At 43.0% G+C, this 26,527-nt stretch overlaps 1 protein-coding gene across 3 annotated transcripts in view; it reads right to left on the bottom strand.

Annotated features, from left to right (window-relative positions):
• The window catches only part of LOC117435724 (lysophospholipid acyltransferase 1-like), a 45,139-nt gene that overhangs the window by 7,897 nt on the left and 10,715 nt on the right, over positions 1–26,527 (bottom strand). For 2 of the 3 annotated variants that reach the window (XR_009315343.1, XR_009315341.1), the window contains 10 exons: positions 18,926–19,021; positions 13,807–13,862; positions 12,758–12,812; positions 12,004–12,187; positions 8,441–8,633; positions 6,778–6,881; positions 6,534–6,598; positions 3,628–3,760; positions 2,715–2,866; positions 1,581–1,790 (listed from right to left, as the gene is read on the bottom strand). Coding sequence is in view for 1 of the 3 variants with exons in the window: in XM_034059098.3 (XP_033914989.3) it covers positions 1,655–1,790; positions 2,715–2,866; positions 3,628–3,760; positions 6,534–6,598; positions 6,778–6,881; positions 8,441–8,633; positions 12,004–12,187; positions 12,758–12,812; positions 13,807–13,862; positions 18,926–19,021 (1,174 nt within the window). In the remaining 2 variants the exon portion in view is untranslated. Of the gene's footprint in view, positions 1–1,553; positions 1,791–2,714; positions 2,867–3,627; positions 3,761–6,533; positions 6,599–6,777; positions 6,882–8,440; positions 8,634–12,003; positions 12,188–12,757; positions 12,813–13,806; positions 13,863–18,925; positions 19,022–26,527 lie in introns of those variants that run through there. The other variant, XM_034059098.3, reaches the window with a different exon arrangement.

The raw sequence follows: 26,527 nt of genomic DNA, 5'->3' as shown, positions 1-26,527 counted from the left end.
AGCTGGATTGTAAACAAATTTGACTCACATAGAAAGATAGAATCTTTTACCAGCATTTACAATACAAAGATGGACACAAAACAACAATAAACCAGAGAGAAGCTGTCAGAGAAAAGACCTTCACAAATGATTCAATGGTATTTGAGATCCTGACATAGGCTGATGAATGAAGTCCATGAACTGAAACACAGCCTCCACTACATAGACCAGTTAATTGATGGTACAAAAAACAAAAAAAAAGGCATATTAAAAGAATCTAAGCATGGACATCATTTAAGTGTGTGCAGTTCCTCTCTCTTTTAAAAAAAAAGAAATAGTGAGATTAAAAGCATAGATGACAACATTCAGCAATACATGGGTAATACAATGAGAGGCTCTTGCACATTTATATCTCTTTCATTTAAATCAAAGTCAGGATAATCCTTCCTTCGTGAAAATGCTTTTACAGCAACTTATTACCTAGTTGCTGCAAATGCGCCTACATGTTTTTCACAATTTCCAATTGAAGTTGAAATAGAAAATGGATAAAAAAACAGAGCACTTTATGTGCAAATACATAACGGCCAGGATTATGAAACTTCTGCCAGATAAATTAAGCAAAATTAAGGACATTATTAAAATGTTTCCTTGCTGTAGACCTAAGCTTATCTATTGGATTTTTAATACTTGAATAGTAGCATTTTATCCCAGCTAAGACATGTAACAAATAGACCTAAAAAAGTGTCATAGTAAGAATATCGGTGCAACAGCAAACTTCACAGGTTTTATGCCTTCTGGATGTAAGAGAGTTCATTAGATTACAATAAAAACCCACAGAAACTCATTTCTGGCCTTATCTATACATTAAGGTAGGAATATACCTAGAAGCCATGTCTGGGAAACTTGATTCAATATGATTAAATATAAAACAGTAACCTTATAGAAGATTATTGAACCAAACTGTAATAGTGTAGTGAAAGTATGGTAAAGCACCATTAAGCATTGTGAGTGACTGAACTATTGTAAAGCATGGTAAAAACAACAGAACATGGCTAACCATAGTAAGGAATAGTAAATGCATAGCATAAGCATGGCAAACTGCAACATTACTGTAGAAAACATTTAAAAGGGAAGTGCAACTTGTAATAGAATCGGCTCACTGCGCACCAGCGACCCCTGTAGTCTGGCCGGGTGCCTGCGGGCTTGCCTGTAAGCTGCCCAAGAGCTGCGTTGTCCTCCGACGCTGTAGCTCTTGGGTGGCTGCATGGTGAGTCCGCAGTGTGAAAAAAAACCGTAGGCAGACGGCACACACCGTGGTTTTTCTACGGGTTCTTTTTAAGGACTGACTTTGCTGCAGATTTCTACCTCCAACTTCCTTACAGGAATTACAAACAGTAATTACAGATAGTCACATATCCCTCCAGAAAAAAACAAACATGGGGTTTCCAGTTTTACAACAAATTTTGTCTCACTTTTTTATAATCATGTAACATTTTTTTGCATATATCTCTTTGGCTTGTGAGTTAAAGAATAAATCATTATAAATAATCATCACAAAAACTTTTTTTTTTAAAAAATCTTTCCAAAGCTTCAATCCCCACCTTAGTTGAGTGCAATTTTTCAAATGTCCCTTGGGTTTTTCTGAACAAGGTCTTCAGCAACATTCTTTCTACTGTCAGTTTAATGCTCTGATGTATCCATTTTCCTTGTTGTTGCTGGAGGTGTGGACTTGTGATTTAACAGTGTTTGGTTTTATCGGTAGAACCAGCAGCACAAGAATGCTAAGAATATGAAAACAAAAGAACATTGACCTGAAAAAGAAATATACAAAATTAAAACAGACTTTCTTATTCAAACTCCTTGAATGACATGAAGCTAATAAAATCAATCTAATACATTTTGCCTGGAGTGTATTGCCATTATCTATGCCAGTCTTACATTCTGGGGTTTGAAATAAATGCATGTTAAATGTCAATTTTAATTCTACAACAAAAAACATCTTTTACCAGCTTCCTGTTGGCAAACCTTTATAGGTTTGTTCCCTGAGGTTGCATCATCAGTGTTCTCAGTGGCCTGTTCTTCTTGACTGTGTAATACTGCTAAAATGGTACTTGCATAGTTCTTTTTTTTGTTGTTGTTATTTCTCAAATCTAACCCATTACTCTTAAAACCAGAAATGTAAAATATAAATAATTTGCGTGAAGCAGAGGCTTTATTACAGTATATTTCAGAGGAACTTTAAAGAATGTCATTGAAATTGTTATTTTATATATCCCGTATTATTGTATTGTGTTTGTAATCATTCCAGGTGGTTCTGAGTTCTGTTGCTCCTGTCTTAGAGCTGAATAGTTTGTACAGGTAATGTGTCTGTCAGTGATGAGACTGACTGACATCCTTCCTAATTCCATTACAATCATGTGACAAGGTTACCTTTTAACTTCACCTTCTTTGCCTATATATCTAGAGCAGGTGGGGGTAGCAGAGTCAAGACAAGCTCAAAGCCAGGCTATTTACTGGGTAAATAACAATGCAGCAGGTTATTGCACTCTGGCAGAAAAATGGTAGACCAGGTCAGGATTGCTGTGCATTGGTGAGCTTTATGGGGAAGCTCACATACTGTAGCCCCACCTCACACCTGCCTTGAATTAGCTAGTTCTCTCGCCCCTTATCTTTCACAAAAACATTTTTAGAAATGGTATCAAATAAAATATAGAACCATTTAAATATTAACTTACTTGTAAAACTTAAAAGTTGGCTCCACTGCCAGCAGTAGAAACGGTGCAACAGTGTAGCAGATTGAAAGCTGAGTAACAGCCCACGTGATTATATCATAAATAAACTTCTTTGTCCTTGAGGAAAGAAAGTGATGCCTAAAGTTGTTCCGCATCTGAGAGAACAGAGAGAACAAAATCATTTTACGAAACGCTGTATTAGAAGAGTACAAGAGAAAATAAGAATATGATTTTCATGCAAATGCTTTTTAAAAACTTTAGTTCCTGGGGGCTCCCGAGTGGCGCATCCGGTAAAGGCGCTCCGCGTGGAGTGCAGGATGCGCTCTATAGCCTGGATGTCGCGAGTTCGAGTCCAGGCTATTCCACAGCCGACCGTGGACGGGAGCTCCCAGGGGGCGATGCACAATTGGCTGGGTGCTGCCCAGGGGGGAGGGCCTAGGTCGGCCAGGGTGTCCTCAGCTCACCACGCACCAGCGACCCCTGTGGTCTGACTGGGCGCCTGTGGGCCTCCCTGTAAGCTGCCCAGAGCTGCGTTGTCCTCCGAACGCTGTAGCTCTGGGTTGGCTGCATGGCGGGCTTGCAGAGTGAAAAGACGCGGTCGGCTGACAGCACACGCTTCGGAGGACAGCGTGTTCGTCTTCACGGCTCCCGAGTCAGCGCAGGGTTGGTAGCAGTGAAATAAACAATAATTGGACACTTCAAATTGGGAAGAAAACAATAATTCCCGATTCCAAATTTAAAAAAAGAAAAAAAGAATAGTGTGTCCAGCTTGTCCTTCAACAAAGTGGCTGCATTGACCAACATGCCCAAGAAAAACACCAGGAGCTGCACATTGTGGACTTCAGAAGAGGGTCACTCAGTTGTTGGCCGGTCATTGTATTATGCCAAGTTGAAGAAAAACATAAGAGGGACTTACTGCTCTTGCTGCAAGGGTAATGGGAACTGCAGTGATGAATGTGAAGTAATATCCAGGGTACACCCCGTGCCATACAGCTGAAAGGAAAAAGGTAAAAGCTGTACGGGAATGTGGAGCCCGGTCATAACACACTCTGAAAAGGAAAAGGTCAGAATTAGAAATAGCTTGTCAACACCCTGTAGGGCTTTTGCTGTTGACTGTTTCTCCTGCATATGGATGTAAGTAAAGTGTTTTTATCTTATTTCTTTCATCCTGAACCTTACAAACCATTTACCACCTTGTTATTTGATTTTTTTTCTAAAAATCAAATTAAATGTTGATATTAAAATATCTGAATACTTTCGACATGCATCATAGTTGTTTTTTGTTAGTTCTGTAACAGTTTGTCTTTTGTCTGTGCCACAACAGTGGTAAATGTTTTATAGCCAACTATGTCACTGTGATATTCAGAAGTAAACAGTATACAGGCAATGCCACACATTTCTAGAGTGCCAGAATGATACTCAACTACATAACTACACTACGGTGTGCTGTATTTGTTTACCATAATCTTTAGGAAATAGCCACGCACCAGTGTAAAACGTGCTCTGATGCCTTCCCTGCACTTCTGTCATTCTTGTAATGAGTTTGTAATTTGAAATTATTTAACACCTCCCTTACTTTGTCCTCTCCCTCACTGCATGGCTTAAGTACCGGTCACACTAAATACGACTTCTGTTTGCATATTTAATATTTCATGAACAACAGAAATATGGTTACATGTATGCTTTCTGTTGTCCAATTTGTTATTACATTTTGAAACTGAGTAAAATACCATCAATATATTTTGGAAAAGTTGCATGTATATTCCTGGAGGACACAGTGCTTGAAATTAAATAGCTGTCTTTAAGGATTGTCAACACAGTTCCTTACACGTATTCAGTCCTGTCTTTTCTTTTTTTTTTTGTAATACAGAATACAAAGTTCGCTAAATGAACATCAAGCTCCCCAATGCCAATGTCATGCAAGTCTCTAGTCTCTCCTACTGTTTATAGGTATAGTCGCAGACAAAAGTATTGACACCCTACACTTAATATCACTTTATAATTTTATGCAGCACTAGTTTTTGTTGCTAATGGATTGTGGCAGTGTGGCAGGGTGAAAGCCCTGCTGGTGCACGGGTGTGTGTTTGTGTGGGGAATATTAGGTTGGCAGGGAGGTGGTTAAATTTCTCCCTGTGAAAACACGTTCGAATGTGGCGGGAGCTGACAATTCTATAAAATAGGTGTTCAAGGGTGTTAGAGAGAGTTAGTAGGATTAATGTTGGTAATAGAGGTGGAGGTCTGTGTTCTGTGCCGTCCTGTTCACGTTCGTGAGTTTTTGTAGAACCTTTTGTTTTAGCCCATGTGCCTTTTGTTTTGTCAAGTGTGTTTTGACCATGTTATTGTTGTTTATGTGTTTATTAAACTGCGCATTAGCGCATTAAACTTGCAGCTTTCTTTGTCTGAGTCTCTCTCCCTCCAAACAACATCTGAACTGTGACGCTACCACGGCATATATGGTGTTAGTGGGATAGCGCCCCTAGAGACAGACCAGGAACTGCAGGTTTATTAGAGGAAAAAAAGAGAAGGATGGAAATAAAGACGATAGGGCTGGGGCACGAGGAAAGGACGAGCAGCAGTGCCGGTTGAAGGCTTTGGGCACGTCTACGAGGGGTGCCGATGGAGAGACCCACTCTGGTGGGAGGCCTACAAATCGGGGTGCGGTGAGGGGAGTACAGCAGAGGAATGGCTCTTTTGGGAGATCCAACCCCAGCCACCTGCCCATAAGAGCCAGAAGAAAGACGCACTTCCATGTTGCCTTGGATGTGCAGAGCCCGGGCACTATACCGGGTGCTACCCCTTTCAGGGTGGAAAGGAGGAGCCACCTGCCCCGAAGAGGAAGAAGGGGAGGAGCGGTCTTCCCCGGAGGTGACCGAAGAAGCCTTAAAGACTAATAAATGTAGGCTAATTCACTTCAGAATATTTAAAACAATTGTTCACAGAAATAGATTTAGCTTAAAAAAGAACTGTGGTTTGTCCATTATTGAAAATGTGGAATGCCCCTTGATTGCATTTAAAAGAAACACATGGATGGATAATGTTCTACTTCAGACTGCAGTACTCTCCCTGTGTGTGTGCTGGATTAGGGTTAGGGTTAAAAAAAACTCTGTCCCCCAAGCCCATCTGTCTGCCAGCCCTTCACCTCCCCTTTTCCAGAAACCTGGAGTGCCACTGGTTGGTGATGGCGGTGGAGGTCTGTGTTTCGTGTTATGCTGTCCTGTCTTGTTTACGTTTGTGAGTTTTTGTTTTGGCCCGTGTGCCTTTTGTTTTGGCAAGTGTGTTTTGTTGAGTGTTTTGACTGCGTTATTTTTGTTTGTGTTTATTAAACTGCACATTGCCGCATTAAACTTGCAACTTTCTGTGTCTCTCTCCCTGCAAAGACCATCTAGGCTGTGACGCTACCGAGCCACATGGATACAAGAGTTTTCCTCAATATTCCACGAGTAACGCATTTTGCTCCGAATTCCATGTGCAGTCTTCAGACTTCAGTATGCCAGCGGTGGACAATGTCACATCGTGGGTATTTCCAATACTCAAAATAATAACTCAATACAAGAAGAAATCTACTACTTACATGGAGCTGTTCTGCAGTACAGGTACATTGTACGCAAAAGAAAACATGGTTTGTGAACTGTTTGTTTGTTCTACCTAAAAGTTGTGAAACTTGTAAGGGATTAAAAGTACGGGTAACTTTTTATTTTTTAAATTTGAGTTTGTGTAAGTTTCAGTATTTAAGTTACCGTTAGGTTCTAAAATGAATATACAGAAGACAGCATCGTGTCTATGTTGTTACTATGATGATATGCTGAAATAAGCATTACTTACCGTTTCAACCATGCTGCTGTCTGAATATTCCAATTGTCAATATACATTTTAAAACTTGTTGCTGTCTAAGGCAGAAAAATAAAACAATGTATGGTTAATATGAATAATGTTTTAATGACAGAAGACACTTTGTGCAATTATGGCTTCTCCACATCCAGTGGTTAGGCATTGCACCAACACTCTTACTGTATTATATGGCTGATTTCCATTTTTTTATTAAATGGATGTTTTTTTAGCACCTCACCTCAATATTCCAGATGTTCAGGTTTGAAATGAGGTCCCAGCGGAACTGGCCTTGTGTATCAATGCCATTGAATCCATAGCCAGCAGCATTGTTAATAGCATCAGCTGATTAGGGGGACAAAAACACAAAAGGATCATCTCAAAATGTATAATTGTTTTATCCTACATAAAGGTCTAAAAAATACCTTTGGAATCCCATTTTATTACCAGTGTATTAATCTGAAGAACCAGTAGAGCACACCATTACCAGCAATGGCAAAACAATGGATGTGGAACAAATATGTCCAGGTGGTAGTACACTAGTACTAAAATGGTATAATTAGTGTTCCACATTTTCGGTTTTTATCTTTAAAAAAAATTCCCAGGAATTCTTTGGAGTTTATTTTACAAATATTAAAATATGGATAAAAATCAGTAAAAATGTGTTTTTAATCTCAGTATACACACTTTACATGTGGAATACGATGCATAGCGGTTCTGGTTTCTGATTAAGTTTAATGTCTCTGGCATGTATGATGAAGCAAAATCTGTCGAGGACACATTTTTCCAAGTTAGCTGGTACTTTGCAAGCATTTGGGTTTCTGCAGAAGGTATGAACATGACATAAGCACAAAACAAGCCAGGTTTATTCACCTAGAAATCATAAAAAGCAAAGAAAATTAACAGAACTGGATGGTCCAAGGCATTGGGAGACAAAAATCACACTGGACATTTCCATCAGTGCGTTCTATAAGTTTACTAACTAAAGCATCATCATTTTCTGTCAAATATTTAAGGTTGTCGGCGTTGCGCAGTGTTTTAGCTGACAATCACTACTGTCGCACGAAGTCACCAATACACACCTCTCTGCAATAAACAGTGGCTGTGCAGTAAAGCACAGCGCTCTGACAACTCATTCTGTGCTCTCTCTTTTCTTAAATCCTGTGAAAAAGCTGCAGCAATGGATTGCTCATCTTTCAGTTCACTTTCTTGTTTTAGTTTAATGTGTCGCTTACTTTCAGTATGTTCTTTTATTCTGTCAGTGTGAACATGTACCTCAATGCAGCAGTATTTGCAATGCTATGCATCCTCTGGCTCATCTGGCCTACTTCTGCTATTTGGCTTTTTGTATACTTTGAAACATTCATTCTCTTTTGAATATTCATAAACTGATTTACCTTTTCTCCTCATTCCTCATCCATTTTAAATATTATATTTTCATGTATTTCAATTTAGTTTTTGATCAAGCTAGTTACTACTCCCAGCACTTGCCACAATAACCAGACTTTGATTGGGCAACAGAGGTGCTAATGTGTTTGTGAACAGAGAACCAATGTGCAACATTTGAACGTCATTTGAGCCTCAACGTCTAAACGCACCTGTTGTATACTAGGATGCAATATAAGGCTACTTATTACAGTGTCTGAGTCAAAATAAGACAGCATTTTAAAATCAAAATACTGTGTATTTCCTAGAAAATAGTACCAGGAAAACATTGAATAGTAGACCAAAAAATCAGGTATAAATCAGTAAAAACCAAGGGTCAGTTAAAAAAAAAAATCCTGTAATTTTTCTGTCAAATTCGGAATAAACCGGAAATGCGGAACACTAGATATCTGCATTGCGATGCCATTGGTGTAAAAATAAAACAAATTAAAAAGCATTAACTAAAATATAACACTTACCCAAAGTCCATGCAAAATAATACTTTGGTCTTGCGGCTTGCATTGCAATGTAGGCATAACTCAGTCTTGCTAAAAATGATGCTTCGTTAATAAACTTATCATCAGCAATGTAAACAATAGGTAAAGCTTTGGTAAGACTCAGGAACAAAATTAATGACCCAGTGGTAATACATAGTTTATAAACGATAGCTCCCTGCAAAAAAAAAAAAAAAGTTGTTACACATATAACAGATACTTATACAATTCTTTGACTAACTTTTCAACTAGAAGTTTTGGAAACTAGATTTTCAGAAGAACATAAGAAAGTTTACAAACAAGAGGAGGCCATTCCACCCATCTTGCTCACTTGGTTGTTAGTAGCTTATTGATCACAGAATCTCATTAATCAGCTTCTTGAAAGATCCCAGGGTGTCAGCTTCAACAACATTACATTAGGAGTTGGTTCCAGACTCCCACATTTCTCTTTGTAAAAAAGTCGTCTTTGTTCAAGACTGAATACATTCAATTCTTTGAGCCTGTCTGCATATGACATGCCTTTTAAACCCGGAATAATTCTGGTCGCTCTTCTTTGCACTCTTTCTAGAGCAGCAATATCCTTTTTGTAGCGAGGTGTCCAGAACTGGACAAAATATTCTAGATGAGGTCTTACTAATGCATTGTAAAGTTTTAACATTACTTCCCTTGATTTAAATTCAACACTTTTCACTATATAGCTGAGCATTTTGTTGGCCTTTTTTTTATAGCTTCCCCACATTGTCTAGATGAAGACATTTCTGAGTCAACATAAACTCCTACATCTTTTTCATAGATTCCTTCTTCAATTTCAGTATCTCCCTGTAACAAGGTGAAGTGTTACATGTGTGGGTAGTCACTGGAAAATACTGACAGACACAGAGCATTGGTGTTGATACGCCGCTCAGGCGTGCAGATTTAATTTTAACACCAAACTGACACTAGGGTACCAGTGATGGTAGACCTAGTGTCACATTTAATAACGCAATAAAAACAAAGAAACAAAAGCTAAAAATAAAAGTTTGCCACAGAAAATGACGAGCGCTAGTCCCACTAAAAAGGAACGTCCCGCTCCAGGAACCTACTACTCTACGGTAACCCTCTTTATACTGTTTTGGGATCCACCTCCCCTAAGCTGACCTACTTCTGTTGTGTTATTTCTGAAGTCCTGGCCTCCCAGCAACTCCGGGCCATTCTGATGGTCCTGGCTGGGCAATCGCCTTCACAGGCCCCGTCTTGCAGTTAAATGGCTCCTTAGTAGTCGTTCCCGCAGAGCGGACGCTTCCCTCCTGGATGTAAACAAACACTCACTCAGTGCCCGTCTGTACAGCAATGGCCTTGCAGCAGCCCCGAGCTGTAGCGCAGCCGCTTTTTGAGCTCTTCGCAGCATCCCCAGGCACGCCCCCCAGCCAATCCAGACCTCCCGATCACTTTAGCTCAGGACGAACCTGCCACTCAACTGGTTGCTTAGCAACGCGTCTCCAACTGCGCGTCGCAGCTGATTTTCTACAGGCACACACTTGCGCAGGAACCAGCGACCCGGTTCCCTGTCACACTCCCATATGATATTTATAATGCGCACTGTTATTGCCTTTTCTGTTATATACACTTTTATCTATTAAATGTAATTTGCCATGTGTCTGCCCAGTTCTGAATGTCTTCTTAAAGTTTATCTAAACTCCTTTTTTCTTTTCTTTTTTTTTTTTTAAATAAATTAGTAGTCGCCAATTGATTTTACACCGTTTTTCTCCCAATTTGAAATATCCAATTGTATTTTAGGCTCAGCTCACCGCTACTACCCCTACGCTGATTCGGGAGCGGCGAAGACGAACACACGCTGTCCTCCGTCAGCCGACCGCTTCTTTTCACTCTGCAGGCCCGCCTGCAGGCCCGCAAGGCAGCTTACAGGCAAGCCCACAGGCACCCAGCCAGTCTACAAGGGTCGCTGGTGCACGGGGAGCCGAGGACACCCTGGCCAACCTAAGCCCCACCCCCCAGGTGGCGCTCGGCCAATTGTGCACCGCCCCCTGGAAACTCCCGTCCACGGTCGGCAATGGAATAGCCTGGACTCAAACAGACGACTTCCAGGCTATAGGGTGCATCCTGCACTCCACGTGGAGTGCCTTTACCGGATGTGCCACTTGGGAGCCCTTAAACTCCTTTTTTTAATAATAAAAGTTACATTATAGATAGGCCTATACCTGTATCTGTATCTCTCCAAGCAAAGGATGGTTTGCAATAAGACTTGTATTTGGTTTTATTTGAATACAACAAAGAAAGTTATGTTTCAAAGACGACATCAGGGTATGCAGTGCCAGGAGCTGTATTCTGTTAGCCTGTTTGTCAACCCAAATCACGAATGGCACCAGAGATGGTGCTGCACATCCCATTTAGCATGGCTTCTATGTGTTGCAATTTTGTATTGCTTGCAAAGTGTTCCACTGTGAAAGTGTACCAAAAGAGCAAACAAGCATAAAAGACAGATATGGGCAAAGAATTAAGTTGGAGCTGCAATGCGAACACAAATTCAAAAACTTTGAATGTGGCACCCAGGAGCTATAGGGTGACTTTTGTCATTTGTATTGGTGCGGGCATCTCAAAAGACATCTCCTGTTTATAGCAGAGGATGTTACGTCCATTACCTGGGTTACTGGGCTGCAACGATACATTAGCCAGCTGTATTGTCCAATAGAAGGTGTTATCCACTTAACCAAAAATGCACAGAGAAGCGATCCAGTCTAAGTGATCACCATGTCCTGCATCCTCCCTGTATATATGTAAAAATGTAAGTGTCACTGTGACAGTGAGAGCCCTGTTGCTGGTTCCTGCGCAGATGTGTGCAGCTGGGACACGGAACAAGAGACGTGTTGATAGGCAACCAATTGAGCAGGCAGGCTCGCCTGGCGCCAAGTTGCTCGGGAGGTCCGGATTGGCAGGGGGGCGTGCCCAGGGAGGCTGCGCCACAGCTCGAGGTGACTGCACCTCCATGCTACAGACGGGCGCTTTGTTTACCCTTTATCTGTGAAGGTTCTTCTCAGCCAGGACTGTCATAAAGACCTGGAGTCGCTGGGTGGCCTAGACTTTGGGAGCAACAGCAATAGGTTAGTTCCCAGCCAGTATAGAGAGGGTTTCGTAGTGTAGTAGGTTCTTGGAGCGAGACGCCTGTTTTAGTGAGACAAGTGCTTTGTTTTGTTTTCTTTAATACATCTGACACTAGGGCTACCATTGCTGGTACCCTAGTGGCAGCAACTGTGTTGTAATTAAATCTGTGCACCTGTGTCAACTCCCACTGCTCCGACTTATTATTCAGTGATAACCCATGCACCTAACACTTCCCCCTGGTAATCACATACAGATGGATTGCCAGACAGCTTCCTATGTTGATCCAAAGATTATGATATTATAAAGAACATGTGGTAAAGAAATTACATAACTAATGGTTCTATACAATAGAATAAGTGGTTCTTTTGATATATGTATTTGCTTTGTATCTTTAAAAGATATTCATTGTTTTTTAAAGATCGGAGCAGAGCATTAAATCAAAAACATACCGCAGGAGAAGGTTCAGGAAGCCTGTTGTAGCCATTGGGCTTCCAGTTTCTTTCTAAAAGTTTCATAGCTATGTGCCTGCCTTCAATGAAGGCAATGTAGTCTTTGTAATTACTGCAAGGTCCAGCCAAGATGCTCAAGAAATTGAGGTTGTAACTCAGGTACTCCAAAAGTGTAGGCCTTGCTCTGAAAAATGCAGAATTATAATTACCATAGGTGCAAACCGCTCTGAAAAATGCAGAATTATAATTACCATAGGTGCAAACCGCTCTGAAAAACGCAGAATTATAATTACCATAGGTGCAAACCGCTCTGAAAAATGCAGAATTATAATTATCATAGGAGCAAACCTTTTTTTTTTTTTTTTTTTTTTTTTTTACAGTATGACAGACCTAACAACAAAAATTTAACAATTATATAATTAATTATTATTATTCATGTTAGGACCTATATTACATAGTTGTATGTGTAAAACAGAAAATGAAGAACAAAAGTTCTCTGTGCTGTCAATGTAAATTGACAATGTAAATCTTGGAAATAAGAACTAGGCTCATTTGCTTAATCCATCTCTGGTTAATGGTTCTATCTTTGTCACAATCTAGACTTGCCAGTTACAAATGAACAATAAATCCAGCGAAATCCAGTTGATCTGGCTTTCATACATTTCTGACAAAACATATCCATAAAACACTATGTGGAATAAATTATTGTAACAAATTTCCATGCAAAGGTTCATCAAATTCAGGTGACACTTACTTTACAGCTAAGCGTTGCTGCTCAGAGGTGAGTTCTTCATCTTTCTTACATAAACCTAGCAGAAATGAAGGATGCCACTGGTAAATCCATATAGGCATTCATATTAATTTGAAACCAGTTTCTAAGTTTCACAAATTTCTTTAATGGTTTACTTTCAGAAAACAGCAGAGACCAACACCATCTCATGTTGTATTGTATAGTTACACACTGGTCAAGGATTTTCTCTCTCCAAATAATACATCTTTGTGCAGTTATGACTTTGTGCATTGTATATAATGAATAAAGTTGTTTGGGATATATATATATATATATATATATATATATATATATATATATATATATATATATATATATGTGTGTGTGTGTGTGTGTGTGTACAGGTAGTGGACAAAAAAATGGAAACACCTGGGTAAATGAGGGACACCAAGTATATTGAAAGCAAGGGCTTCCATACAGGTGTGGCTCATGCGTTAATTAAGCAAATAACATCCCAGCATGCTTAGGGTCTTGTATAAAAATGCTGGATAGGCCTGGTTGCCTATAATTATGGCTAGCATGGCTGCAAGAGGAGACCTCAGTGACTTTGAAAGAGGGGTGATTGTTGGGGCGCGTTTGGCAGGAGTTTCAGTGACCAAGACAGCTCAACTTGCTGATGTTTCACGAGCAACGGTGTCTAAGGTGATGTCGGCATGGAACTCCGAGGGATCGTGCATCCTCCAGGATCGTGATATCTGTGAATTAATTCGAAGTGCAAGGCAAAACAGGCGAGCAGTTTCATCAAAAACGGTCCGCCAAGAATGCCACAGAGTGGGATACCATAGTGGCCCAACGCCCTATTAAGTGACTTTACATGGGTGTTTCCATTTTTTTGTCCACTACCTGTATATGAGCAGTAAACAGGAACAGTGGTGCCAGCAAATTGTATTTTGCTTATAACTTATAAAACTAAATTTTGAAAATTACAAGACGTTGTTTGTTACATATGTTTTGTAATATTCTGGGTTACATTCTATTATTGGCTCTGTATGTTTGATTTTAACTTCTCTTACCGTCATGCACCTGAAAGGCTACAGTGGTAATCTTCTGTGTTATTATCATCAGTGGTCTATAACGACAAATATATATAAAATCAATTTTTCACCAAAAAGATAATACACAGTAATGTCATTTTTAACTACAGTTTCTTTAGAGGTATTCCAATTTGCATGGATACCGTAGTTCTGGGTAATAAAACCAGGGATTCTTCAGGGAACAACAACGTATTACCTGTAAGATAATTACCTGTAAACAACAGTAACATTTGTTCTAAAAATTACTATAAAAGATTTAGAATTTGCAACACCATAATCATGAAAACTTTGAATTTCATATTCACACTGGGCTTATTTGTAAACATAGGTGATGCAATGGGACCTTTGACTAGAAGATGTACTGAGGCTAACAGACACCAGAGGGCGCTGTTGCTGTGGCCCCATTTATGAAAATGTTTAGTATGTTAGTTGTTTTTTCATATACTGCACCATTACCCCTATTAGTGTTACAAATCAGCTGCACTAAAACATAAAGCCTAACCGAACTGAAAGTACAGTATTTTCATTTCATCATTCTTGCAGACCAGCATTTTTTCTTAAATACAGAAAACATAATGAATAGCCCATTGTGATGTGGTACATAGAGAACAGTAACTGCATTAGTTCAGCCTAGTAGTCACTTGGTACTGCCTGATTTATACAGACGTCAGTAAGTGCTGCCTGAATGTATCAAACCTTTTAATTCCTCTTTTATAATACTATGCATAGCTGTACTTGATTCTCTGTTCAGATAGTAAACCATACAAAACTATTTCACTGTGTTACACAAAACAATAAATGCATTCCTATAATATGAAATACCACATTTACATTAAAGGTTACACAAGTGATTCTGCCAATTTAACATCTTTTTTTATGCACAACAAACCCAATCAACTAAAAGGGATATATAAAAGGGTCACTTTATATAGTAAATACTTAAAAAGCTGACAATTACCCTGCTCTTACACTTTTTTTCTTAGTTTTTTTAATTTATTTTTTAGGTAATGTTTGATGAGAATGATGCTGCAACTACATTATTTTAAACTTGGTTGGTGTAGTCCCTTTAAGAACTGTCCAAACTGGACATCTGGCAGCATTACCATGTGCTTGATAATGAAGCTGCAGTGAGTATTTAGCTCTTTTGGAAACTGCCACATACTGCAGTTGGATTTATAGTGGTTGGAATTTAGCAAGTTTGCTAAATCTGCAAAAATACAGGCAGATGTACCTAGAATGACTTTTATGATTGATATTTTATTTTTTATTTATTTCTTAGCAGACGCCCTTATCCAGGGCGACTTACAATTGTTACAAGATATCACATTATATTTTTACATACAATTACCCATTTATACAATTGGGTTTTTGTTGGCGCAATCTAGGTAAAGTACCTTGCTCAAGGGTACAGCAGCAGTGTCCCTCACCGGGGATTGAACCCATGACCCTCCGGTCAAAAGTCCAGAGCCCTAACCACTACTGGGGGATTAGCACAATCTTGGACTGCCTAATGTTCCCTTAGGTACATTATTCCAATATTAGTGCTAAACAAGGTGTGTGAAACTTACCTCAACGTATAAAACAGGTACTGGAGGTATGGAATTCAATCTAGCAATGTCATCTAGGGTTTGTGGCAGTGCAGTGACTCAACGCACTAAAGTGTTGTACTGTTACATCCTGTACACTAGGGGGACGGGGTAAGATTTTTCTGTATGGCTTTCAAGTGTCTTTTTCCTTTCTTGCTCTTTCCCAACGAGAAAGACGTTGAAATTAGCCATATTTTCAAAGCATTTACTCCGGTCTTTAATTAACACCCATGTTTGTTTGTTTTTTTAAACCAAGTGACATATAATCCAAGTTCTCTTAAGCATTAGTGTGTGTTTGTTTCTGATTTTGTAACATTAACATTATTTTTTTTCTCTTATTTTTTTTCTCCTAAAAAAATAGGAGTTAAAGACTGGAGGAAACACTTTGAAAATACTGTCCCATAGGCCCTTCCACACAGTGTTGTTGTTGTTATTATTATTATTATTATTATTATTATTATTATTATTATTATTATTATTATTATTATTATTATTATTAAGTTAAGGGTTGTTTTTAAACACTACCTTTCTGAACATTTGAAAAAGGTTTAATGATTTGCAAACTTGATTTATTTAAATAAAAAAGGAGTTGAAACAGACCTTAAAGTTTAGTGAATACTGCCCTATAATGCCTTTTCATTTCCAATTAGTAATGCATTCAAGCTTCTGTCTATGCAAGCTATTGACTGCAGGAAACAGATTCTGCCAATCAAGGTATTTGAGATTTAGTTGCACTTACAACATACTTCAAATAAATGGCAGAGAAATTAGAGTAAGTTGTTACTGATTTAAAAGACAATAATATTCATGCACATGATAAAAAAAAAAATCTGGTCGAGAGGGGATATAGTATCCAAAAAATGTTTATCAGTTTAGCAGATTGCCAACAAACTTTGTTCAAGGACGATTGAAGGCAAGGCACAAACTGCACTGAGAATGTAATCACAGGTGTGAGCATTTTCTCTTCTATACATAAGAGAACAAACTGCATTTATATGATCAGAAAGGAATAAGGGTGCTAAAACAAATGGTTACTACATAATTACCAGTGAATAGCCATCCCATTACTGGATTTGAGAGCCAGTGTTCTAGGATTGGTGGACTGCATTCTGAAAGGTATAGGCTTTCCTTAACGGTGTTGAGTGTGTTATAACTTAGCTTTTGACTCCCACACAAATAGAATGACTTTAACTGGTAGCCTGCCATAGATATATGCAACATAGCTCAGATCAGCCAAAGAGTATATAGAAGAAAGAGCCAGTGCCATCCAGTGATCTGTCACTTTGGACCATGTTTTCTGGCAATACATGCTGTGCACTAGATAGTTTTACTTTTGTAGGTTGCACAATCTTACAACATTTATGTTGAAATATATATATTTATGATAAGACCTCTGTCATAAGCACTAAAAAGGTATTTGCCTGGGGTCCCTTTAGGTGCATTCTACAGCTATTAATCTTGTTTGTGCATTTTAATTCTCATCTTGTTTACCTTTTTCTGGGGTGTATTATATTTGGTCTTGTAAGGTGTGTATTGTTAATTGTGATGCAAGGATAGGCTTGTCCCAGTATAAACACTCAGGCTTCCCACAATGGATTGTGGATTAATGGCATTCATGTAATACTTATTTATACAAAGTTTGTGCATAAACCTGTCTAAAAATGCTTGCAGTCTCAATTTACAGCCTCTAATATGGACATGTTCTCCACTTTTGTATCTTTCTGTAGTCGTTGATTGTTTGACTGCACCTCAGTTTTTAAGCAGTAGTTTAACCAATTGTACTATACAAGGTTATATAAATCTTGTCTTGCCTTCACCCTTGTGAAACAGTGAGAAATGTGTGAACAGGGATAATAGCAAATCTATGTTTAAAATGACATTTGCATATTTTCCATTAGAAATGAAGCTTATATTATTGTATGGTGGAAAATAAGCTTGTGTAACTTCTGCATGAATTCCCTGGGAGATAATTCAAGCCCAGTGTTTTTCGCAAATACGTAATAGCAAGAAATAAAACTAAATGCAACCTATAAAACAAAACAACAAAATTAAAAAATAAAACGAAAAATTATAAAAGCAAAACATAGTGTAGAGTTTCAGCAGGAGGCAGAAAACGAGAGACACTTGTTTCTTTCCAGAGAGAGAGAGAGAGAGAGAGAGAGAGAGAGAGAGAGAGAGAGAGAGAGAGAGAGAGAACAGAATAGAACAGAACAGAACAGGGTGTTGGAGCAGTCTGCAGTCCCCGGCCTCACTCTTCACTATACAGAGATTAAATTCCTGCTCTACGCAGATGACCTGGTTCTGTTGTCGCCCACAAACAAGGCACTGTTGGAGCAGTACTGTCAGACCTGGGCACTGACAGTCAATATGGACAAGACCAGAGTTTTGGTATTCCACAGGAAAGCCAGATCTCAGGGAAACAGGTACTGCTTCACCCTGGGCAATAACACCCTGGAGCACTGCTCCAGCTACACATACCTGGGTCCCAGAATTAGCGCCTCACAGACATTCAGCCTGGCTGAACAAGCAAAAAAAAACACACAGGGCCTTCTATGCCATAAAGAGCCATTTCTTTGAAATCAAACCCCCAACAAGAATTTGGTTAAAAATATTTAGCAGTATACTCCAACCTATCCCACTGTATGGCAGTGAAGTTTGGGGACCAACCATAAACAGTAACCCCAAAAACTGTGACAAAAGCCCAACAGAAACATTCCACATGAAATTCTGCAAAAATATAGTACATCGAAACGCCCCAAATGATGCCTGCCGAGCAGAACTGGGTGTTTTTCCCCTTATTATCCCAATACAAAAGAGAGCAGCAAAATTTGAGGCGCATCTGAACCAGGACAACACACAGAGCTACCACCAAAAAGCCCTGCTGAGCAACCAGCTCTCCCCAGAGACAGACCCCCTGGGCCTGCTTGTACTAAAACTAAGACACTGCAACGAGAACAATGACATTGTGCAGAATACAAAAAACACATCCTTTAACCAAATTGGCAAATCTCTAAAAAATAAATGCATTGAAAATTGGAAAAATGATATTATATCCCAAAACAAACTAGACTGTTATCGGGCCCTAAACAGAGAAATTCAATTGGCAGGTTACCTGATCATAGTTAAAAACACTAAGGAAAGACAAACGTTAACTAAATAATGATTTTTATGGAAGTGGAGAACAGAGGAAGAATGTGTGTTCAGAATACAGAAATTAATTATATACAGCAATCTTCCCTTGTACAGTCAAACCTGCTCTGAACAACCAATTAAAGGATGGTTTAAAAAAAAAGAACTGAAGGTAGGGTGTCTGACTTCCATGTGCATTATTTTTTTTTTTTACTATTTTCGGGTTTCACATTTTAATATACTTTTAATACCATTTGATGTCTGTAATGTGCATTTTTTTTTTATTTTTTGAGATTCCAAAAGGAAGGGCACACAACAGATATTCAAATGGACACTAATATTCAGTCTGGAAATAAAATATTAAATTAAGTCTCCAAACTCACCCTGAGAAATCCGTTGACAGGAGTCCATAGTTAAATATGTACACTCTGCTAAGCTGGCATAGTATAAGGTACCCCATTGCAGCAATCACAGAGTACCTGGATATAAAAACAGATGCATAAATATTTTAAAACATGCCTCAGTGCTAGCTAAATTAATCAATGTGACTAAGATTTGAAAAACTGCGCTTTATCATACCCCTGTCTTTCAAAATAAATGTATTCTATCAATGTTCTTTTTTTTCTGTTCATAACCCGTGCAAATAAATAAATCAAAAGAATATTTTATTTTAGAAAAAAACAGACCGAAGTGTATTTAAAAGATCCATGGTACCATCAAAATATGAGTTGTCGCTATTTGTATGAATGAACAAATAGCATTCCATAATCCTCCCTTGGTATTCATCTCGATACCACATGATACCATATACACAAATCTCTCATGAAGCTATATCTGCCAATCTTTGCTTGGCAGATATCTTTGCTAAACAATGAATGATCAAACTCTATTATACTCTTGTCTAGACACAGTGAATTTTTTAATATATATATATATATATATATATATATATATATATATATATATATATATATATATATATATATATATATACACAGTGCCGTGAAAAAGTATTTCCCCCCTGTCTGATTTTCTGCATTTTTGCACATTTTTCACATTGTATTTGGTAAGATTTTTGTGTGGGTTGTAGTAATATATAGAGGGAGTCTGAGAGAAAAAATGACACCAATGGTGCTTCTTTCATTTGTTTGGTGTGCAAGGTAATAAAACACGCAATCTTCAGGTGTGAAAAAGTTATTGCCCCCCTGTCACAAAGACGGCCAGAGTGGGTGGCGTCAGACCAGACAGGAATACACAGACAGAGACGGTGGTGATGATGAGCTGAGTGCAATGGCTGCACTCAGCGTTTATTAACAAATAAAAGGTTTTAAACGGTACACAAAACACAGGACACGGCACTACACGCCAAAATAAACAGGTAGACAAAACGGACAGACACTAACAAACAGGGACGAACAAACACGGTGAGTAAAGCAATATTTACGTTCTTTCTTTCTTATTATTCACTTTTTAGTTTCTCCTCTCTCTCCCGTTCTCCACTCACCGAACACCTAACCACGAGTGACTAAACGTGCATCTATTTATACTGTTGTGCTGGGATTCAATTACTAATTAATTACTCACTTGAATCCCAGCACGTGAATTCATTACGTGAAACCCCGTGTTCACATATTATATTTTAAATGCACGTGCGTGATGTGCAATCCCGTGCCTAAATACAAATATACACTTTTTAAATACACGTGAAACACAGACCCGTTTATATCCCGTGTACCAATGACTATACACCAACATTTACACACGCAACATACAACAACATAGAAATGCACACAGGGGCGGGGCACTTTGCCACATATACCCCCCCTTGTGCGCAGCACACATGGCCTCAACGGCCACCTCCCCCCTTAAAAATCCAGCAGTCCAGGACAAAGTCTCGGGCTGGGAAGGGAGGCTTCAGTAGGCCCATGGCTGGCAATGCTGTCAGCTCCCCTGCCGGTAGTGGCACGGCTGACAACATGCTGGTCCCGTCCTGCAGCGAAAAAGCTGCGGGGGCAGGTGGTCCCCCGACCTCCCCCTTCTTCATAGCCGGCAGCTCCCTCCTGTGGGGCTCCGGCCACAAGAACTCCTGCAGCGAAACTGCTGCTGGGGAAAGTGGTCTCCAGACCTCCTCCCCCTTCTTCGTGGCCGGCAGCTCCCCTTTCTGGGGCTCCGGCCACCGTACTCCCTGCGGAGGTACGGGCAGCAGAGGCAGCTCCTGCTCCTCTGCTCCGGGCGGTGGCAGAGGCAGAGGCAGCTCCAGCTCCTCTGCTCCTGGCGGTAGTGGAGGCAGAGGCAGCTCCAGCTCCTCTGCTCCTGGCGGTGGTGGAGGCAGAGGCAGCTCCAGCTCCTCTGCTCCTGGCGGTGGTGGAGGCAGAGGCAGCTCCAGCTCCTCTGCTCCTGGCGGTGGTGGAGGCAGAGGCAGCTCCAGCTCCTCTGCTCCTGGCGGTGGTGGAGGCAGAGGCAGCTCCTGCTCCTCTGCTCCTGGCAGTGGTGGTGGCGGAGGCAGAGGCAGCTCCTGCTGCTCTGCTCCTGCCGGTGAAGATGGTGGAGGCAGAGGCAGCTCCTGCTGCTCTGCTCCTGGCGGTGGTGGAGGCAGAGGCGATGGGGCTGATGCTGGCCACTCAGAGGGAGGCTGTGGCGGTGCTGGCTCCCTCTGCTGTGGCGGCTGGGCATGTGCGCACCGTGCTGCCTTCAGCAGCATAGCTAGAGGCTGCTGGGGGACACCAGCATCCTGCCCTTCTCCCCCCAAAAAATTTTCAGGGGGTTGGGCCTGTAACTCCTCCCCTTCCGGCTCTTGGGGCTGAACCAGCAGGCATTTTCCCTCTGCTGGTGGCTTGGGTCCCAGAGCTGTGGAAGCCCCGACTTGCCTCCCTTTGGGCTGTGGACGCACCGACTCCTCCCTTTTGGGCTGTGGACGCACCGACTCCTCCCTTTTGGGCTGTGGACGCACCGACTCCTCCCTTTTGGGCTGTGGACGCACCGACTCCTCCCTTTTGGGCTGTGGACGCACCGACTCCCCCCTCTTGGGCTGTGGACGTTCGGGCTCCCCCCACTCAGGCGTAGGACGTTCGGGCTCCTCCCACTCAGGCGTAGGATGTTCGGGCTCCTCCCACTCAGGCGTAGGACGTTCAGGCTCCTTCCGCTTGGGCCGTGGACGCTCAGGCTCCTCCCGTTTGGGCTGGGGACGCTCAGGCTCCTCCCATTTGGGCTGTGGACGCTCAGGCTCCTCCCATTTGGGCTGTGGATGCTCAGGCTCCTCCCATTTGGGCTGTGGACGCTCAGGCTCCTCCCCATAACTGCGGAAGGGACAGTGGGCGAACAGGTGATCCTGGTCGCAGAGGAGGCACCCCGGCGATGGCTTGTTACATCGCCGTGGATGCCTGGCCCTTAGGCGGCACTCCTCCTCCCTGTCCTTCACCTCTTTATTCCGTCTCTGCCTCCCGCTTGGGCTGTGAAGGCAAAACCAGCAGGCATTCACCCTCTGCTGGTGGAGAGGGGGACAGCAGGTACTCACCCTCGGCTGGTGGAGATGGGGACAGCAGGTACTCACCCTCTGCTGGTGGAGATGGGGACAGCAGGTACTCCTCTGCTGGTGGTCCTGCTACCTGGGCTGCTGTTCCATTTATGGTTGCCTCCAGGTAGCTGAGGACAAACTCCACACCTTCCTCCAAGGTGTTTGGGGTGTGTTCCTCCTGATATGCCTCCCATCTCTCACTGTCCATCATCCACAGGGCCCGGACGACCATGGGCAGAGACTGGGCCTCCAGCCCAGCATTCTCCAGGAACCAGCCCCGCAGTTTGATGGCGTCTTCTGCCATTGACTTTTTTTTTTTTTTTTTTTTTTCCCCCAAAACTGCGGTTCCTGCTCTGGCCTGAGTCCTGGAGGCGCTGTCGATCCCACGCAGGACACCACGTGTCACAAAGACGGCCAGAGTGGGTGGCGTCAGACCAGACAGGAATACACAGACAGAGACGGTGGTGATGATGAGCTGAGTGCAATGGCTGCACTCAGCGTTTATTAACAAATAAAAGGTTTTAAACGGTACACAAAACACAGGACACGGCACTACACGCCAAAATAAACAGGTAGACAAAACGGACAGACACTAACAAACAGGGACGAACAAACACGGTGAGTAAAGCAATATTTACGTTCTTTCTTTCTTATTATTCACTTTTTAGTTTCTCCTCTCTCTCCCGTTCTCCACTCACCGAACACCTAACCACGAGTGACTAAACGTGCATCTATTTATACTGTTGTGCTGGGATTCAATTACTAATTAATTACTCACTTGAATCCCAGCACGTGAATTCATTACGTGAAACCCCGTGTTCACATATTATATTTTAAATGCACGTGCGTGATGTGCAATCCCGTGCCTAAATACAAATATACACTTTTTAAATACACGTGAAACACAGACCCGTTTATATCCCGTGTACCAATGACTATACACCAACATTTACACACGCAACATACAACAACATAGAAATGCACACAGGGGCGGGGCACTTTGCCACATATACCCCCCCTTGTGCGCAGCACACATGGCCTCAACGGCCACCTCCCCCCTTAAAAATCCAGCAGTCCAGGACAAAGTCTCGGGCTGGGAAGGGAGGCTTCAGTAGGCCCATGGCTGGCAATGCTGTCAGCTCCCCTGCCGGTAGTGGCACGGCTGACAACATGCTGGTCCCGTCCTGCAGCGAAAAAGCTGCGGGGGCAGGTGGTCCCCCGACCTCCCCCTTCTTCATAGCCGGCAGCTCCCTCCTGTGGGGCTCCGGCCACAAGAACTCCTGCAGCGAAACTGCTGCTGGGGAAAGTGGTCTCCAGACCTCCTCCCCCTTCTTCGTGGCCGGCAGCTCCCCTTTCTGGGGCTCCGGCCACCGTACTCCCTGCGGAGGTACGGGCAGCAGAGGCAGCTCCTGCTCCTCTGCTCCGGGCGGTGGCAGAGGCAGAGGCAGCTCCAGCTCCTCTGCTCCTGGCGGTGGTGGAGGCAGAGGCAGCTCCAGCTCCTCTGCTCCTGGCGGTGGTGGAGGCAGAGGCAGCTCCAGCTCCTCTGCTCCTGGCGGTGGTGGAGGCAGAGGCAGCTCCAGCTCCTCTGCTCCTGGCGGTGGTGGAGGCAGAGGCAGCTCCAGCTCCTCTGCTCCTGGCGGTGGTGGAGGCAGAGGCAGCTCCTGCTCCTCTGCTCCTGGCAGTGGTGGTGGCGGAGGCAGAGGCAGCTCCTGCTGCTCTGCTCCTGCCGGTGAAGATGGTGGAGGCAGAGGCAGCTCCTGCTGCTCTGCTCCTGGCGGTGGTGGAGGCAGAGGCGATGGGGCTGATGCTGGCCACTCAGAGGGAGGCTGTGGCGGTGCTGGCTCCCTCTGCTGTGGCGGCTGGGCATGTGCGCGCCGTGCTGCCTTCAGCAGCATAGCTAGAGGCTGCTGGGGGACACCAGCATCCTGCCCTTCTCCCCCCAAAAAATTTTCAGGGGGTTGGGCCTGTAACTCCTCCCCTTCCGGCTCTTGGGGCTGAACCAGCAGGCATTTTCCCTCTGCTGGTGGCTTGGGTCCCAGAGCTGTGGAAGCCCCGACTTGCCTCCCTTTGGGCTGTGGACGCACCGACTCCTCCCTTTTGGGCTGTGGACGCACCGACTCCTCCCTTTTGGGCTGTGGACGCACCGACTCCTCCCTTTTGGGCTGTGGACGCACCGACTCCTCCCTTTTGGGCTGTGGACGCACCGACTCCCCCCTCTTGGGCTGTGGACGTTCGGGCTCCCCCCACTCAGGCGTAGGACGTTCGGGCTCCTCCCACTCAGGCGTAGGATGTTCGGGCTCCTCCCACTCAGGCGTAGGACGTTCAGGCTCCTTCCGCTTGGGCCGTGGACGCTCAGGCTCCTCCCGTTTGGGCTGGGGACGCTCAGGCTCCTCCCATTTGGGCTGTGGACGCTCAGGCTCCTCCCATTTGGGCTGTGGATGCTCAGGCTCCTCCCATTTGGGCTGTGGACGCTCAGGCTCCTCCCCATAACTGCGGAAGGGACAGTGGGCGAACAGGTGATCCTGGTCGCAGAGGAGGCACCCCGGCGATGGCTTGTTACATCGCCGTGGATGCCTGGCCCTTAGGCGGCACTCCTCCTCCCTGTCCTTCACCTCTTTATCCGTCTCTGCCTCCCGCTTGGGCTGTGAAGGCAAAACCAGCAGGCATTCACCCTCTGCTGGTGGAGAGGGGGACAGCAGGTACTCACCCTCGGCTGGTGGAGATGGGGACAGCAGGTACTCACCCTCTGCTGGTGGAGATGGGGACAGCAGGTACTCCTCTGCTGGTGGTCCTGCTACCTGGGCTGCTGTTCCATTTATGGTTGCCTCCAGGTAGCTGAGGACAAACTCCACACCTTCCTCCAAGGTGTTTGGGGTGTGTTCCTCCTGATATGCCTCCCATCTCTCACTGTCCATCATCCACAGGGCCCGGACGACCATGGGCAGAGACTGGGCCTCCAGCCCAGCATTCTCCAGGAACCAGCCCTGCAGTTTGATGGCGTCTTCTGCCATTGACTTTTTTTTTTTTTTTTTTTTTTTTCCCCAAAACTGCGGTTCCTGCTCTGGCCTGAGTCCTGGAGGCGCTGTCGATCCCACGCAGGACACCACGTGTCACAAAGACGGCCAGAGTGGGTGGCGTCAGACCAGACAGGAATACACAGACAGAGACGGTGGTGATGATGAGCTGAGTGCAATGGCTGCACTCAGCGTTTATTAACAAATAAAAGGTTTTAAACGGTACACAAAACACAGGACACGGCACTACACGCCAAAATAAACAGGTAGACAAAACGGACAGACACTAACAAACAGGGACGAACAAACACGGTGAGTAAAGCAATATTTACGTTCTTTCTTTCTTATTATTCACTTTTTAGTTTCTCCTCTCTCTCCCGTTCTCCACTCACCGAACACCTAACCACGAGTGACTAAACGTGCATCTATTTATACTGTTGTGCTGGGATTCAATTACTAATTAATTACTCACTTGAATCCCAGCACGTGAATTCATTACGTGAAACCCCGTGTTCACATATTATATTTTAAATGCACGTGCGTGATGTGCAATCCCGTGCCTAAATACAAATATACACTTTTTAAATACACGTGAAACACAGACCCGTTTATATCCCGTGTACCAATGACTATACACCAACATTTACACACGCAACATACAACAACATAGAAATGCACACAGGGGCGGGGCACTTTGCCACACCCCCCTATTTAACTCAACCCAATTAAAGGGATAATTAGGGTAAGCTGTTTGCGTACTTTTGCGTATCTGACTAACTTTGGCCCTTACCATCAGAGTGAAGTTGTCAGCACACAGGTTCTAGAGGCACATCATGCCACGAACAAAAGAAATTCCTGAAGACCTCCGGAAAAAAAGTTGTTGATGCCTATCAGTCTGGAAAGGGTTACAAAACCAATTCTAAAGCTCTGGGGCTGCACCGAACCACAGTCAGAGAGCCATATTGTCCAAATGGAGAAAGTTTGGGACAGTAGTGAATCTTCCCAGGAGTGGCCATCCTGCCAAAATCTCTCCAAGAGCAAGGCGTAAAATCATCCAGGAAGTCACAAAGAACCCTAGAACAACATCCAGGGATCTGCAGGCTAAGGTCAGTGTTCATTACTCCACCATCAGAAAGACACAAAAATGGGATTCATGGCAGAGTAGCAAGGTGGAAACCATTGCTCACTAAGAAGAACATGAATGCTCGTCTCAAGTTTGCCAAAAAGCACCTGGATGATCCTCAAGAGTTCTGGAACAATGTTCTATGGACAGATGAGTCAAAAGTGGAACTTTTTGGCCGACATGGGCCCCGTTATGTCTGGCGAAAACCAAACGCTGCATTCCACAGTAAGAACCTCATACCAACAGTCAAGCATGGTGGTGGTAGTGTCATGGTTTGGGGATGCTTTGCTGCATCAGGACCTGGACGCCTTGCCATCATTGAAGGAACCATGAA

The sequence above is a fragment of the Acipenser ruthenus genome, chromosome 3 (genome assembly GCF_902713425.1).
Source record: "Acipenser ruthenus chromosome 3, fAciRut3.2 maternal haplotype, whole genome shotgun sequence".
Taxonomy (NCBI): domain Eukaryota; kingdom Metazoa; phylum Chordata; class Actinopteri; order Acipenseriformes; family Acipenseridae; genus Acipenser; species Acipenser ruthenus.
Note: the sequence above shows the minus strand (reverse complement) of the source record. Positions and strands in the feature narration are given on the sequence as shown.